Genomic DNA, 18,129 nt, shown 5'->3' with positions numbered 1-18,129 from the left:
CCTGCAATTCTCTCTACCATACCTGTACCTACTAGTAGAGCATGGGTCATCTGTGATGCAATTAGGATTTATCCCTCTGCACCATGGGACCAGGGGATTTGGTGGTTTGCATTTTGATCTAATTTTTTAAAATGCTTTGAAAAAGTCTAAAATAAAATTAAATTGAACTGAACAGAGCACTGCTGAACTGGGGAAATGAAAAAGTTTTATAATGAGAAAATCTTGACATTTGAATGAAGTCTTTAAATTGTGCACAGAATAGAATGCGGAAGTCAGTTTCCAAACTGAATACATTGAGATAACTGTCAAAATCACAATCCAATAAGCAGCATTACATGAAATAAAAATCTACCTGACAAACCAGTGCTACAGAATGTGTGGACATTCTCTTGACTACCTAGTCAAGCAGTGAAGCATGGAATAATAGTTTAAAGACTCAGAGATTGATAAATTGCCATGCAGTTGTTGACTATGCCATTTATGCCATTTAAATGTATATGGATATCTTAGCCTAATATGAAGGCACAGCCAAGTTCCATAAAATATACATATACATTTATGAAGGTCATCAAAAACAGGAGCAATATCATATCACAATTATAAATGCAATCAAAAGGAATAAAAGAAAAAATATATATTTGCATCAATGCAGGCACTGTTAAAGACAGGAACCAGCAATGGAAAGTGGATGACTCCTTAGTACATATAGTTGCATGTAAAGCACTAAAGCAAAGTAGTTCCACTATTTTAAATTGCAACTTACATTTTCCATTCTCCTGAGTTGCATTTAATAACTCAAGTTCTACGCAGGCAGTAAGCAACCTGTTCATTCCATCCACAGTGCATCCTGCCTGTTCTGCGATATCAGCACAGGACAAAGGTGTATTTGAGTTCAGAAGAATATCAAAAACTCCTAGTTTGCTTGCAGAAGACATCGCCTATGGAGAAAATAACATTAGATCATTTTTCTCTGGTGTACATGTAAATTTTTTCTAGTATCAAGCACAACATTCATCATAAATGCTTGTGGTACACTGAAACGTATTAACCAAGGAGGATGTCCACATTGTCAAATGCCAAAAGAAAAAAAAAAACAGTTGCTATTATTGCTAGGTAATATCACAGAAAGAAAAAGCCAAATTTAATTTCAACAAAAGATGATATTCATACTTAATAGTTATATTCTGCATTGGACTGCATACGCACACAATCACACGCGCGCACACACACACACACACACACACACACACACACACACACACACACACACACACTAACTTTCTCGCGCGTGTATACACACACACGCGCGCACACACACACGCACACACGACGGGTTCACATTTGTGTATATTTATAGATGTATGTGTATGTGGGGGTTTCCTTTGTATTTTGAAACCTGAAACACTGAGTAATTAAATATGATCAGGAGAAAATATGTACAAAGCCTAAAATTACTAACTGTTGGAGAACTCCTGCTTTTCTGAGTTTCAGTGATCTTTGAGTTAGTAAATATCAGGAATATTGTGGAATGCATTCCCCTGACAGTGGGAGCTATAAAGGGGCTTGTGCCCCTGAAAAAAAGCACATTTTATGTGTAACAGCAAGTTGTGCACTTTTACATGCAAGACTGCAGTTATTTTATGTATGTATTTATTTATTTATTTATTTATTCATTTTGGAGTTTCAAGTCCTGAACTTCTAATAAGGCACTACATATATATGTGTCTATACATTAATTTAGCATAACAGATCAGGCTAACGGTTAACCCGAGATAACTAAGAGAGAAAAAAACATAACTGTATCAGGTATAATAAGCAAATACTAATGCATCATCAGTGGATTATCTACAACCCTGACATGGCTTAAAACCTACTAAAATTCTACTAAACCTACCATATTTATATTGTTCACTAAAAGCAAATGTAACACTAAACCACTAAACACACACATGCGTGCACACACACACTTAAAAAAATAATGCTCTTATGATATCTTAGCCCCAAAAACAATTCATCCCAGGCCAAATCTACACTTGCTACAACATATGAAAAAAAAAATTGAAGCATGATGTTACTGGCATTCACAACAATATAAAAAAGGTACCTTTACATATTGCTTATGGGAAAAATCCACATAACAACCCTTCAAAGACAGCTCTGCCCATATAATTTAACCCCTAAGACAATACTAACATTATCAGCATGGCTAAGGGTTAAAATAGAATTAAAAAATAAAACATAAAATATAGTAAAATAATGAGGCCTCAGATGTGGTCAGAAAAAGACAATACCAACACAATAGTCTTGATTATAGTCAGCTAAACTAATTAAAATAAATAAACTAAACCATTTAATTAAACTACAAAGCTAACAAATCCTAATAAACCATCTTTAAACTACTAAAACAGAAGTAAATGAAATATCCCCAGAAAAGAGAACCTTTAAAATGTACCTGAGAAGCAAAAGTCAAAAACCTCTTTTAATATATTCCATTAAATAAAAGCCTAAAGTATTACTATAAAACCTACAAAAATATTTAAATTCATCTTCAGTAGACATTAAGACAATTAATACAGCCCACTGACAACAATAAGAAACTAAAGTGACATAAAAATCATAGAAAAGCTGGACAAGTTATGCACATAGTACAACTACTCATATATATAGTATGCATCTATCACATACATGAACATATGTGGAGGTTCTCTTAAAACACTTACTGAAATGCCAGAGACCTCCAAAACAAAAGACTGCTGGAACTAACACAGTTCCCACAGTACCCAAGACACATAGCAACATCAGTATCTCACCTACCAAGCCCTTCAGCCATAACACTCAAAAAACAAATTTTCTTGTCATTGGAGACTCCACAGTGAGACACGCAGATGTCCCACTCACCAGGATACATAAGGAGAAAGTCATGGTCAGCTTCCTGTCTGGTGCCAGGATTCGTCAGATCAGGCATGCACTCATGTCTCTTGGCAACAAGTACCATTATGACTTTGTCATAGCTCATGTTGGAATGAATGACCTGAGATGTACCTCACTGGACTATATGAAGAGAGACATGATTGAGCTCTCCGAGTATGTGTCCCAAGCAGGTATGTCCCCAGCCTTGAGCAGCATATTGCCCTCAACTAGAATGATGCCAAAATATAAACAAAAAATGGTCAATTTCAATAATTGGCTTAGGTTTTGGGAAGGGGATCCAGTTTCTGTCAGCCAGGGATGACAAGCTTGAGAAACCTCACTGCTTTGTCAGAGACAGTTTGCACCTGGCACCACTAGGCTTTTGGCTGCTGGCAAAGCCTCTTGCCTCCCCCATAGTGCATTTTTTAGGCAAGGTCTCAAAAACAGAATTGCTGATGTGAAAATTGGCAGCTATAACAAAATAAGGGTCATGCTGATAAACGCTAGGAGTTTAAACCAAAAACTGCATGCCCTAGAATCACTTCTGTCACGGGAGGATGTAGATGTCTGTGTAGTCACAGAAACCTGGTTCATGCCCTCAGAGAGTACCCTGGCCTTGCAAGGCTACAATGCCTTTCACACCTTCAGACCGCAAAACAAACATGTGAGAACCAAAGGAGGCAGTGTTTCTATCTATATTAGAGATAAATTTACCTCACTACTAGTTAGACTGGACAACTCCATGGAGTTACTCCAAGTTCAGATTACTGTGGGTAAGAGCCCCATTCAAGTCATAGCTAGTTACAGAACCCTGTCCATGGATCATGATGCACATGAGGCCTATGTGACCAAACTGGAGTCAATCCAAATATTGCCAAATACTCTGATCGTGAGGGATTTCAATTATCTCACCTTCAACTTGGAAAACTACTCTAGCCCTAACTCACTAAGGCAAATTTCCTTGACTTTGTAAATCAAATGCACCAGAACAAATTGTTTAAACCCCAAAAAGAGAAGCAAACATATTTGATCTGGTCCTCACTAACATGACAAACAGACACACCACCACAACTGTTGGACTTTCATTAGTTAAATATAACTGCAAGTCAGTCACCTTCAAACTGACACTAACACCAGAACTCACAAAGGGCAAAGTCAGGCTAAAAAACTTCACCAAAGCAAACTATACCCTCCTAGGGGGAGATATAAATGCATTCCAAGCCCCACCTCCAGCTGGAAGTGGTAACTACACCAAAGCTTACACTAAAGCCCTACAATCACTTGTATTAGTGAATAGACTTGGCTGTTCCAGAGAGAGAATCAAAGCTAGAGCCCCAAATAAAAAAAAAAAAACACCCTGGTGGTCATCCAGCATCAACAAACTTTAGAACAAATACAAAATACTGCTGTCTAAAAAAAATAAGGGGAGGCTGCCAACAATGGAAAGCACCCTCCTCAGCCTCAACAGGCAAATAAGACAACATGTCAAATCCTTTAAAGGTAACTTTGAGAAAAAAACTTAGCAATCATAGCCAAGGATTATCATAAGGCCTTTTACAGCAACATACATAGCCTAAAAGGTAGGGCCCAAGCATGTGCCAAACTAGTGACTACCGGTATCACTCACTCTGATCCCGCAGAGATAGCAAACCTGCTAGTGGACAGATTTGGTGAAAATTTCACCTTTTTCCCCTCCAAACTTATCACAAACCCTGCCCCCTCCACCCTATTTAACCAAACAGTAGCTCATTAAAGTCTTGTCTAAGGCAAAAAACACAATCTCTATTACCAGACAGCATCCCAGACTGTCTTCTAAACAAACTAAAACATGTGCTAGCATCACCGTTAAGTACCCTATTCAATCACAGCTTAACCACTGGTTTTGCTCCTGAGGAATCGAGAACAGCAACAGTTGTTCCCCTCCACAAAGATGGCTTAGCAACAGACCAGGGAAATTAAAGACCCATAAGTCTGACCAACCTCATCTGTAAAGCCATGGTATCATCATGGACCTCTTAAATAAGGACCTAGGTGACCTCTAAATCCTAGATCCTACACAATTCAGCTTCATCAATTTTATTTATTTAACATTTGTTAACTGGGGAAGTCTGACTTGGAACAAAGCCAATTTTCAGCAGAGGCCTGGGGAGAAACATTCCAGACATGTGCCTTTGTAACATGGGAGAAAACCAGAGCAAACCCACATGAATATAGGGAAGACATGCAGACTCCGCACAGAAGGAACTCCAGCTGAGAATCAAACCAGAGAATCTCTTGCTGTGAGGCAACATTACTGCTCCACCACTGCACCATCCAGCGGTGATCAAAGCAGATCCTGCCTGTTAAACCTGGTGGATTTCTTTGAAAATGTGACCAGGGCCATTGACGAGGACAAGTCTGTGCACACAGCATACTCTGACTTGGCAAAGGCCTTTGTCACAATCCCACACTCAGGCATTACTGATAAACTTAGCAAACTGAATGTAAACTGCTTTGTTGTAAGATGGGTTGCTAATTGGCTCAAAAACCAATCACACACTATCAAAGTGGGTGACTCTACATCAACCAGCAGATCTGTCACCAGTGGGGTGCCACAAGGGTCAATGCTGGGCCCCCTACTCTTTTGTATATACTTCTCAGAAGTTCAGGCCAAAACTAAGGGGCTATGGCTGACCAACTTTGCAGATGACTGCAAACTGGGTGCAATTACTGAATCCCCAAATGATGTCAGTATACTTCAGGAGGGTCTTACGCAGACCAATGACTGGTCTTAGTCACAGTCTCAAACTGAATGCAAAGAAATGCAACATCATTCAAATTCATTAAAACAATGTCCTTTCACACTATCAAATTAACAACAATACTATACAACTAAGATGTGGTAAGAGATCTTGGATCACAAGTAGACTGCGACCTTAACTTTGACCACCATTTGCCTACTGTAGTAAGGAAGGATTTCTATGTAGCACACTTAATTAGCAAAGGAATTGCCTCTAGAGAAAAGGAGGTTATAACCCCTCTATACTCGTCACTAATCAGGTCCATAATTGGGTACGCCACTCCTTTCGGAATGTACTGTATAAAGCACCTACAGCAATTGGAGAAACATCAGAGGTTTCTAACTAAAAAGATAAACTAAAGTCTGTGTCACTATACTCAGTATCATATAGACTTCTTAGGGGAGACTTATGCCTGGCTTACAGAGCAATCTCTCACCCAAACCTAATGAATTTGCTGCACATCCGTAAATCCAACAAGACTAGAGCTACCCATTCCAGGGACCTAAATATGGCTTGCGACTTGAATAGGACATGCTGTAGGGACAGATTTGTCTCCCAGTGACTGCTGCATCTTGGAATAGGCTGCCAATTCATGTGAAGCAGAGCACCTCTAAGGCACTGCCCAAAAGGAACCAGGACAGATGGATGTGACACCATAAATTCTTACCAGGAATAGAGCCCACAACCCCTTGGACATGGGCAGTCATTAATAAACACAATCTTGGGTATTGACTAGGGTATCTGTGGTATTACATTGGAATGAAACAGGCTTGAAATGACCTCCAGGTTGATAGCCTAGTAACCTCCTATGATCCTATTATCCTATATTGGGTTTGATTTGCATTGCACATGAAATATCGTGTAATGTTGGATTAAGGATTTGCTTCTTATCTCACAGCTTTCACACACATGTTGACTTTTTCCCCTACAGTAAACAGTACGCAATATGTTTTTTTTTACATATTTTTGTTTATCTGTGCTCTTGGTGTTTCATCACATACTTATCTATATATTTGGCAGATAAACAAAATGCACCACCTCATATTTATGCTGCTTTATAAAAAATAAAATTCAGACAAATGCACAACTCCAAAACATCCTGGACCACCTACCAATTTCAAATTCAAAACAATGTTTATACTATTTTTAGTATCAGGTTTCCCTATAGACAGCTAGGCATCAGCATTGTCATGATCAAACAGCCCACCTCTTCCTTAGTCAGAAGAGAGCTTAATCCAGGCAACTGCCATCAAAATCATGGTAGCAATCAAGACCATAACCATTTCCCAGCAACTAATATATACACACTTACCAAATATGAGGCTCTGCTATGTTTACAGACATATATACAGGCATGCAGATAGATACACACACACACACACACACACACACACACACACACACACACACACACACACACACACACACACACACACACACACAAACACACACAGAAACCCGCATATATGCATATAAACACACAAATATATGAAGGCTGCAGTGCATGCATGGCTTAGTAACTGGGCAGAGCTAAGGAGACATCATTAGCTCATACCCTGCATGCTGCTTACTTCTTTGCCAGCATTACAGTAGACCAAACACTTCCTTGCCTGCAGAATGAACTTCTAACTCTTACCCTTATTGACTACTGTAGTATCTATTTCACTAATTGATCAGTGGACCTCTGAGTCACAGTCAGGACTTCATCTTCTTGCACCATGCAGCCAAAACTGTACTTTAGTAAGGTTAAACAATATACCATCGATAGCATCACCCACTCACTTCAGAAAAGGGAAAAAAAGTCTCACATACACACAAACACACACACGCACACACGTGCACACACACACGCACACACACACACACACACACACACACACACACACACACACACACACACACATACAAAACTCTGTAAGAAACACCGACTATCTAAATTATCCCCCAGAAATTAGATATCTTTCAAGTTAACAAAAATATTAAAATAAAAGAAGAAAAGTAAAATATATTATTTAGGTTCATAGGTTCATAGGTGTGTACTAAGCTAATGGCCCTGTATCCTTTACAAGCCTAGCCCATAGAAGTGCCCAGTCATCATGTCACCTGACATTAGTTCCCAGTGCTTCTATCAAGTAGAGCCACTGGAGTGGTCCCCAGAGTGAACTTTCTGTTTCCCATTGAACTAGTCCGTTACTTTAAAGTCTGAGGTTATTTAGCTGTGCCAGGTGCATTCCCCAGTTCCATTATGTAAGCATGGGTGAGGCTTCCTTTTCACCATCATGCATACCCACCCCTGGGGCCAGGTTTCATAACCTGCCACATCAATGGGTACATCATTATAATCAATCAAAGTAGATTCAATTTGAGGTACCCACCAATTATTTCCAAATTGCAAGGGCAATGTAACAAATGGACAGACCTGCTTTGTCCCTTTTTTACTAGCAAGATAGTCAAAAATCAGTATATAAGACTTATTTTTACATGCAAAATCTATTGGCTTTAACCAATGATATAGTTGCAGTTCCCTTTAACAATGGGCTGCCTTTTTTAGCCCTCCAAGTTTAATTGAATTGCAAATATTGCTGGTTGGCAGCCAACTGAGATAAGATACAAAAGGTCTGATTTACTTCTGCTGTGAGGCTATTTAAAATCTGTTCTGTATATGTATTTGTATGTTTAATCCACCTCCACAAGACAGTTTGAGTTAAAATACCATATACAGTTCTTTGTCCCAGCTCGGGATCATGGTCTGCTAGTAGCTTAAAGGCCATATTTAGGTCTGTGCCCAAACAGCTCAATTTGCTACGTAGGGTATCTGTGTCTACACTGTTTAGGAATCCAGTTGCTGTTCCGACTGCACCTAGTGCAGTACCAAGAATACCTGTAACATTACGTTTACTCCTTTTATATTTGTAATGTCTGTATTTGATATGTAAAGAATTAATTGGCCATAATTGTACAATTTTACAATGTGGATACCTATAGTAATATCAACTGCTGACATGTTAACTATCATTTTAATACATTGTATAACTCTAGCACTACTTACAGTTTTACATCTTCTTGTATACCTTACCACATGTCCCAAACCATCAAATACAGTTGAACTATTGTCCATGGTATATATTTCTAAACTCGGAGATAGGGTTTCCGCGGTGTCATTTTCCATTTGGAATTTAGCTATGCAGAAGGAATCTAATGGAGACTTGGCTAGTGGAAATCCCAACTCATTTAGCCTTTGGTATAAACCTCCAAAAGGGTTGGAAACACATTTTTTAGGATGTCTATCACAGTTCAGTCTACATACAGTTGTAATGTTCTCCGTCTGAGTGATGTTCTAACTTAAGGCAGGTTTAGGTGTCACTGCATATAGATGGTCTCCCAATTTCCAATAAAAATCACAGTCCACCGTTACATTTGCAACATCTTCCTCTTCGAATAGAGGGATAGGATCAAGACAGTCAAATGGTCCATCTAAGTGCTGTCATCGGAAAAGGTTGGGTGCCTTCCCAAACAGTGGCAATAATCTATGAAGAGGAAAGTACAACGGTTGTTTAGCAGAATCAAGTAATACTAAAACAGTATCACTAGGTCCATCACAAATCACAGTCCCATGTTTATTTGGCTGATTGGGTGTGGTCACCATAACTTTTATTCCCAGCCATTTGCTTGGTTTAGTATTACAGTTTTGTAGTAAAATAACAGCATCTTGATGCATACAAATTTCTATTGTCCTTTTCGAATAATCTGTGTCTTGTTATCTAAATTGATCGCCTTTACTATCACTTCTCGTTCTGGCTCCCATAATGTAAAAACCTCCCAACTTTCTCCTAATAGTCCTTTTTTCCCCCAGTGCCAATTTCTTGGGAGAAAGAGTTTTCAACCTGTCTCAACTAATACTATATTTTGTGCTGGCACTCTTTGTTCAGTCAATGCACATAGCCAGAACCGAGTTTGATCAGTATTTGTCAAAAGAGGGTATATGGCATTTGGGTTCAGCTTTTCTAGTTTTAAAATACAACAGTTGGACCGAATGTCATTCATATGCATTTGTAAAGGGGTTCCTTGATGCTTTTGAGGCCTATTATTTAGCTGGCTCACAGCTAAATCTAATACCTTTGCCCAGCCTCGTAACGTTCCATCATTTGTATTTTTTTGAATTTGTTCTTTAATGAGCCCATTATACCTTTCAATCAAACCAGCAGCTTGAGGATGATATGGGATATGCAGCACCCATCGATCTCCATTTTCCTTTGCCCATTTTTGAACCTTTGCTCCGGTAAAGTGGCTGCCTTGGTCACTTTGGGTTCACTGGGAATCCCATATGTCACACATAATTTATTCAATCCTTTTAATACTGCTTTCTTGTTTGCCTTTTTGTATGGGGATACCATTAGTAATTCTGAATAAGTGCCCACCATCGTTAGGCAATATTGCTGATTTTGATCCAGTGGTAAAGGACCAATAAAGTCTATTTGCCAGATTTGTGCTGGACGACTGCCTCTGTGAATGTGTCCACACGCTTCTGCTTGCAGTTGCTTTTGTTTATTTCTTTGACAGATTTCACACTTCTTTATAACATCTGTAGTAATTTCCTTATTCAACTGCATACCATGCCTTTGGGCCCATTTTATTGTTGCATCTCTTCCCAAGTGCCCACTCTGATCATGGGCCCATCTTGCCATGCTAGCACTTTTGTCTTTCTCTTCAGCAACACGTACTGTGGCCATCTTATCTACCTGCTGATTATGCCTCCTTTCATTTGTTACAAGTGATGCATGGGCATCTGCATGTCCAACACTGATTTTGCATTGTTGAGATTTTTCCCAAATCTGTTGCCAGTCTTCTGAACCTCCCCATAGAGGTCTGCCATGGATATTTCAATTCTGTTGTTGCCAGGCAGGTAACCAGGTTGTCAGTCCCTTAAAAACTGCCCAGCTGTCAGCATAGATGTACACTTCATCTCGAGGTGATAAACTATCTATGACCAGGGCAACAGCTCGTAATTTTGCCTGATTATTTGAACCGGCAGTACGTTCATCAAATAACACTGTTTCTGTTCGTGGGCAATAAGCCACCGCAGTCCAGGTCCTACCATTTGATCCAATTTTGGCAGAACCATCAGTAAACCATGCATGTTTCTGTTTTTCTGCATCTAAATTATTAAATGGTAATGCTTCAGTGATTGGGGATTTTGTAAGCTCATGTCACTGTTGTTCTGTCACATCAGCATCATCCAAAATTACCAGTCCAGCCAACTGTTGTTGAACTTGAGATACTCCAGGCACAATGTTGGCCCTTTCCTGTAAATACCACTTCCACATCTGTACAGTCGAAGATTGTACTATTAGAGTTTTCATTAAATTATTTTCTCATAACCACCCCTTGATTGGGTAGTCTATCTTAACTGCCACTGTTTGTTGTTTAGTTATTCCTTCCACATGAATCAATGCTGTGTACACTGCTAGCACATGCTGCTCAAGGGGGCTATATCTCACCTGCGCTCCAATCAGGGATTTGGACCAAAATCCCAAGGGTCTCTTTTTCCCAGTGTCATCTTTCTGCCACAGCCCCCAAGACATAACATTATTGGCTACTGTTACTTTAAGGATAAAAGGTTGCTGTGGATTAACTGGGCCCAGCCCCACAGTCTGCTGTAGGGCCTTTTTTGCTTCTTCAAAAGCTGTCTGCTGCTTGGGACCCCACTGAAAGTCACATTTTTTCCTTGTTACATAGTGAATGGTTTGCAAAATCAGCCCGAGGTGAGGTACAAATGCTCTCCAAAAGCCCATTGCTCCCAAGAAGGCCTGTGCCTGCTGTTTCGTTTTTGGGACTGCAATTTTCTGAATACTCTCTAGTGCTGCTGCAGGAATTTCCCTTTTCGCTCCATTCCAAATCATTCCAAGGAATTTTACTGATGTCCCTTGTTGTGTTTTATTCTCATTTATAGCCCACCCTCTGTTCTGAAGGTGCTGAATTACAGTTTTTAGTGCAATATCCACATCAGATGTTTTCCAGTAATCATTATGTCATCAATGTAATGGAAAATAGTCACTTTGTCCAGCTGTAACTTGCCTAGGTCTCTAGATACTAGTCCATGACACAGGGTAGGGCTGTGCAGATATCCCTGTGGTAACACTTGGAAGGTATACTGCCTCCTCTCCCAGATAAAAGCAAATTGGGCTCTGCTTTCTTCTGCTATCATAATGGAGAAGAAGGCATTTGCTAAGTCCAAAACTGCATGATATGGTCCAGCAGAGGAAGACAATCTTTCCATGATCGTAACAATGTATGGAATGGCTGCCGCTAAGGGTGGGGCCACCTTGTTCAGACCTCAATAATCTACAGTCATCTGCCATGATCCATCAGGTTTCTTTACTGGCCATACTGGACTGTTGAGTGGACTCACTGTTGGCTCAAGTATGCCAACCCAAAGCAGTTCTTGGATCGTCTCAGTGATCTCAGCGTGCCCACCTGGGATACGATATTGTTTGATGTTTACTGTTGTTTTAGCTGTGGGAATATAAAGCGGTTCCCACTTAGCATTGCCTCGGACTACAGCCTTAACTGCGTTGACTGAACAATGCCACACTCCAAACCTAAATGGCCCTACAGTGGTTTCCAAGGTTCTACCCTTTAGCACATCTATTCTTAAAATGTGCTCAGGTCCTGGAGCTATTACTGCTTCAATAAAAATAGGAATATCATCCCCAAAAGCTATCTTAACCTTGGTTTTGGTACCTAGTGTTTTTGCCCCTCCATAACCATCAATCTTTACATATTGTCCACGAAATTTACCCGGGTTGCCTGCAAAAATGATTATTTCTGATCCTGTGTCTACCAGAGTCATCATATGTTGTGGCCCTACCCTCCAAAAAATGGTAAGGGGTACGTAAGGGCATCAGTCCCCAGGTGTAATTGCTCTTACTGTACCCCTAGCTACTGGGGACCCACCTACTAGTCAATTTGTCTCTGTTTTTTCAACCGGGGTTCTCCATTCCTTTTTTCTCCAATCTCTCTCATCATTAAATTCCCCCTTTTGCCACTGTGCTAGCTCCTCATCAGTAGGGATGTCAGGATATAATTGATTCCACCCTACCTTCCCTTTAGTGGTACTTCTGGTTGGACTTTTTGTAGGGGTTTGCTTTTTACCCACAGAGCTTGATCCTTTCTCCTTTTGTTTTTGCTTCCACTTTTTATATAATTCCTCAGTAGCTATCCCATCTATTTCCGCAACCTCTACCCCCCACCTTAACATATCCAGAAACATTTGCTTTCTTGCAACTTTTTCACCAGATTTATCTTTTGATTTCTCTGCATTTGCCTTTCTAGCTCTTCGCTGTTCTTTTTCTTCCACTAGTTCTGCCATTTGATTTAGAGTGGCTATTACATCCCATATCTGCTGACCTATACAGCCTGCCAGGGCAGCCATCAGTGCCCTTTCCACCACTGTGGTGCATTTTTGATCAATTTACTCCTCATATTGCTGGTCATAATTTGTGCATCTGCCCCATTCCTTAATTCCAATGAATAAATGGTAGCCATTTCTCTTAACTGTTGTATTGCCTCTGCTATTGTTTTCCAAGGCTTATGTTCATCAGCTTCTGCTGTAGCATCAGGCCAAGTAGCTCGGAAAGCTGAGGCTAACCACACCACTAGTGTATTCACCTGGGGATCATCATGGTTCACATTGTTTACTATTTGCTTTAAATGTGGGTGGAACACCAAACATGCACATTGGTGCATCTCTTCAGCATTTAGAGACACTTCTTCTCCCCCTGTATCCCAAACCTGATGAAACCATGCTAAAACAGTTCCCCCTGGCTTTTGTTTATATATTTGGATTATATTCAATAATTCAGCTTGAGTATAACTCCGCACCTCAGCCCAATTGCTGTGGCACTGCCCCCCCCCCAGTATACTGTCCCTTTTTCTCAATAACTGGGCGTGCTTCCACTGATGGGGAATTTACTATTTCAAAATCACTATTACCCTCATCAGTTGAGGGGGGATCATCTTCCCACTTCTTGGGATCAAACTCTGTCTTACACAGCAAAGCACGAACCCGAGGTCTTGAGGGCGGATGGCGTAGTTTTCTCCCATTTCATTGTCTACGCTGTTGAATTATTCAAGTAGATTTCCAGTATTCAGCTTCCTCTCCTACTTTAACAAGTGCCATATTTGCCTTCTCCAAGACATCTCTATCCAATCTGTGTGTATGTGTGTGTTCTTTACATTGCTCTTCTAACTCTAGGATTTTTTTCTTTTAGTTTCTCTACATCTCTATCTAATTCCTGAATTGCCTCAAAGAACAGCCATCCAGTTGCTCCCACCCCTTCCTTCACCTTTTTCCCATTATCATCCAATTTTAGCTCCGATAAAGCTCTAGCTAGACTATCAGGGTCTGCCTTAGGTCTTTCTTGCAAAGGTTTTGGGGAAGGAGGTGGTGAAACTTGACTTAATACCTTAGCAAGAGGATCCCACTTCCCAAATAATGCTGGCATCATAGTATCAATGCCCAACTTATTTGGGGTGCCTGACACAGCATCCTTCTTACCTATGCCTATATGTTTTAAAGGAAAAAACATTGGTTGTTGTTGTGACATTTCCGCTGTAAACTTCGTACCCTGCTGGCTGCGCCAAATGAGCTAGTCCATTACTTTAAAGTCTGAGTTTAATACAGGATTAGAAATGACACAAGACACCAAGGCTCAAACTTAACAATTTATTAAACAAAAACTTACTAAATAAACAGTAAAACTAATACTAAATAAACAGAAAAACTAATAGATCATGTACTTACAAGCATATGCATAAACAAAATCATCTTTGCCACTGATAGGGAGACCTCAATCCTATCCAGTGCAGCTATCTGTTCAGTCAAGGCAAGGCCGACACTGGCAAAATGTCTCTAAGCTCAGTTCAGGCTGGTGCTGTGATCAAATCCAGATGATGATGGTTTTCATTTTAGCCTTTGAGCTTTTTATAGTCTTGAACAAATAACAGGGTCAACAGGTTCAACTAATGACATATTGATCACAAGCTCATCATGAGTTGATGGAATATTTTAGAAAATTGCAGATCATTTCCTAAGTAGTAAACAAGTCTCGTAATGTCTGGTCTTATGCCTTACTTCCCTTTTTCAAAGAACAGTTAGCTCACAAACTTGTGATATAGTTCCTCCTTGAAATCCCCACATTCTGGTAAACATCTTTTAAGCTGATAAACAACTTATAGGTTAACAAAAGTTCAGTAATACCAGTAATCAGTGAGCAAGGCCTGCTCTTAAGCATATTGTATTGCTACAATATTAGCAGGATATAGTGAGGTAGTGGCATGTCAGATCTAGCAATAATCATTCTAGCAATAATTAAACATACACAGTGATATGTGGCTCAAGGCATAACAAAAACTGGTAGACTGTGTGGATCCATCACACCCATCCACTCATCAAGATTTCTCTTGAAGAGGGCCAGTGAGATGCTCTGCTTGACATGTATGGTAAGTCTATTCCAGAGCATGGGCAATCTCTGGGTTATGAACCTGTCCTTCCAGCATGTTTTATTGATTAGCCAGTTGATGGAGTGGTCCTTGGACCCATTCAACTATGAACTAAACAGTATACAAAATCAGTCATACAGAAATATTACAACACAGATGTGCAATGGCTTACATGGCAAGATGGTTAAAGATTGAATGTCTGGCACTTAATTGTGAATTAACTTTCTTGTAGTTTTATCTATTGTATTATTTAAAGGCTAAAGTAGGCTCTAGACTTAGTCCTCATTAATGAAGACTGAGAAAATAAGTGAGCTGAGCACCCATTGTTGAGAAAAACCTTGAATTAAAGGTGCCTTTTCAGCTAACTGTATTACTTGATTGGATTGTAGAGGTTCTCTTATTAGTAGGACATGGTTTATGGTTTTAAATGCTGTAAGTCAATAATATTATCATCACCGATCTCTTGTTTTTCCCTTCATTTACAGATGCTATCTCTTACAGTGCATATAGCTGTCAGTGTGTTGTACAATGAATGGGAAGCAGTACTGAAGGTCACATGGCAGGCTGTATTTATTGAGATGATCTATAACTTGGTAATAGATTATTCACTCAAAGGACTTGTGATACAGTATAATATTAAGATGGGGTTATATTCAAGAGTACAGACGGGAACAATTTTCTGTATGGGAAATATTAAATAGTGCTTGAAGTTCTGTGGAATTATAGATAAGGTTAATGCTATGTTAAAAATGTGTGCAAGAGATTTGGCCAGTGGGTGGACTGCTTGTTTAAGGAGTTTTGGATTGATGTCATAAGGTTTTTGTTTAGGGTAAAGGTTTTTCAGGATTTTCTGCACATTTTTTTGTGATTACTTTAAAGTGAATTGTGGGTGACCCGGTTGCATCATTAAGGATAGGATGAGATGCATTATTGTGGTTAGGTGGGGTTTGTGATTAAGTGTATTTAAGAGATAGATTTGTATACAGAGGGCAATGATGTATTTTTTTAGTTATGTGATGATCATTTTAGTGTAAGATAACTTGCTTGTATTAGAGTCTGAGCATGCTGGATTTTTGATTATGTTTCAAAATTGCTTGGGGTTATGGTAAAGTGATGTGAATGTTCTTTAAAGGTATGTAAATTTGCTTATTTGAGGGATAGCTTGCATTTCGTTTTAGCTCAGAATATATGTGCTGGTATTCAGAGTTGTCTGTTCTGCTCCGTATTTTCCATGAGTGATTTAAACTGAGTTGTGTATTCTATAGGCTTTTGCATACATGCAATATTTTAATCCATGGAAATTGCTGTCTTCGTAATATAATTTTAGTTAGGTGGAGGCATTTATCTAATATGAATTTAACAACTTGCTCTAGGTCAAATATGACATTATTCTCTTTATCTTCAGAAAAAAAACATTTAAGTTGCCAGAATATCAGAGGTAGATTTAGAGGTTTTGAAGTTTCATCCGGGCTGTGCTCGCAAATGATCCAAAGTGATTGATCGGTGTACTCCTCTGGTAAACAAACTAAAATAAAATCTCTTATAGTTTTAGGTAGAGAATGGATGGCTTTTATATACTGTGGTATTTTCATTATGAAAAGGACAAGATGATGAGTTTCCTCTAGTTGAGTTGGTATCTAAGAAGATAAGGTTATTATTTTTCTAAAAATGCTGTTGCTTTTGAGGTTGTTTGGTCCAAACTTATCAAGGTTGAACTCTCTAGTGATGATGACTTTCATGTTGCTGCATGAGACTATTCACGCAGGAAATGGTATTACCAGTAAAATGAATCCAATTCCAGCTACCTAGCTAAAGTGTACTAACTAAACTACTATACTAACAGATCCTGACATGACCTGCACTATACTATGAAAACCCATCAACAAATGAACTGAAACTACTGATAAAAAACAGATTAGCATGTACCTCATAACTGGCATAGAAACCTACCCAAGAAATATTCCATAAAAGTGTCCAAAAACTATCAAAACCAGAATCAATAGAACCTTAGGAAATTTTCATAGCCCATTAAAAACAATAAAAAAAATAACAGTAACACAAACCAGACAGAGAAAGAGAACAAGAGAAAGAAAGAGAGAGAGACAAATGGGAAATGTGATGGCTAGTTTGTCTGATCTATGAAACATGTTGTAGTGTATTATTAGGGAACTCAGATTGTTACTTAGAGATTTACCAATGATCACAAAACTCCGTCCATAAATCTCCATTATAAAACACAATGCATCATACCTCTCAACCTCTCAATGCAAGAAATCTGGACAAAGCCAAAGATAACAGAGGGAAAAAAGCCCCAAAATAGGGAGAGATTTAAAATATTGGCCCTATAAACTTAGAGAGTTGCTAGAATGACAGATTTTCTATTATTATATATTTTCTTAAGGATATGAAGTCTGAAACTCAAATGACTGCCATTATTTATTATTATTTAGTGACTTCAATCCTCTTTTATCTGTCAGAAAACCACAGCTATTGAACTCTGACAAAATTCTCAGTAAACTTGTAGGTGTAGGGTTTTATGATAGAGTTCGTGCAATATTGAGGTCAAATGTAGTGACCGCAGGCACTGCTCTATGAAGGAAGATAGTGACTAAGCATAAGAGGAGACAACATGTGCCCTGTTAGAGTAGGAGGATTAGACAGGCATTAGATACATACATTTGTCAGTTACTTTTTAATATGTTTATGACTCACATTACAGTGTTCTTGTATAATTTGTTCATTCCACAAATTTGTTGGATGCCCTAGATTTAACTTTCCTGAATTCTACACATTTTATTGTACCTCAGGAAGAGATTGGTTAGCATATTATACTGCAATGTATGAACACAAACTTTGATTAAGTCTCTGCATTTTTAACTAAGTTTCAAACTCTTTTGGTTTTACTACATATGTGGGTCATCTCCATCTGGCTGTTAGT

The 18,129-nt window shown here is 39.0% G+C and overlaps 1 protein-coding gene across 3 annotated transcripts in view; it reads right to left on the bottom strand.

Moving 5' to 3' along the window:
- The window catches only part of LOC122802731 (acetylserotonin O-methyltransferase-like), a 332,448-nt gene that overhangs the window by 304,350 nt on the left and 9,969 nt on the right, over positions 1-18,129 (bottom strand). For all 3 annotated transcript variants that reach the window (XM_044072492.1, XM_044072493.1, XM_044072494.1), the window contains exon 2: positions 764-938. In XM_044072492.1, coding sequence (XP_043928427.1) covers positions 764-938 — 175 coding nt within the window. The remainder of the gene's footprint in view (positions 1-763; positions 939-18,129) is intronic.

Source organism: Protopterus annectens, chromosome 5.part0 (assembly GCF_019279795.1).
Source record: "Protopterus annectens isolate FY-2018-M chromosome 5.part0, PAN1.0, whole genome shotgun sequence".
Classification (NCBI taxonomy): Eukaryota; Metazoa; Chordata; order Ceratodontiformes; family Protopteridae; genus Protopterus; species Protopterus annectens.
This window is presented reverse-complemented; position numbering and strand designations above follow the sequence as displayed.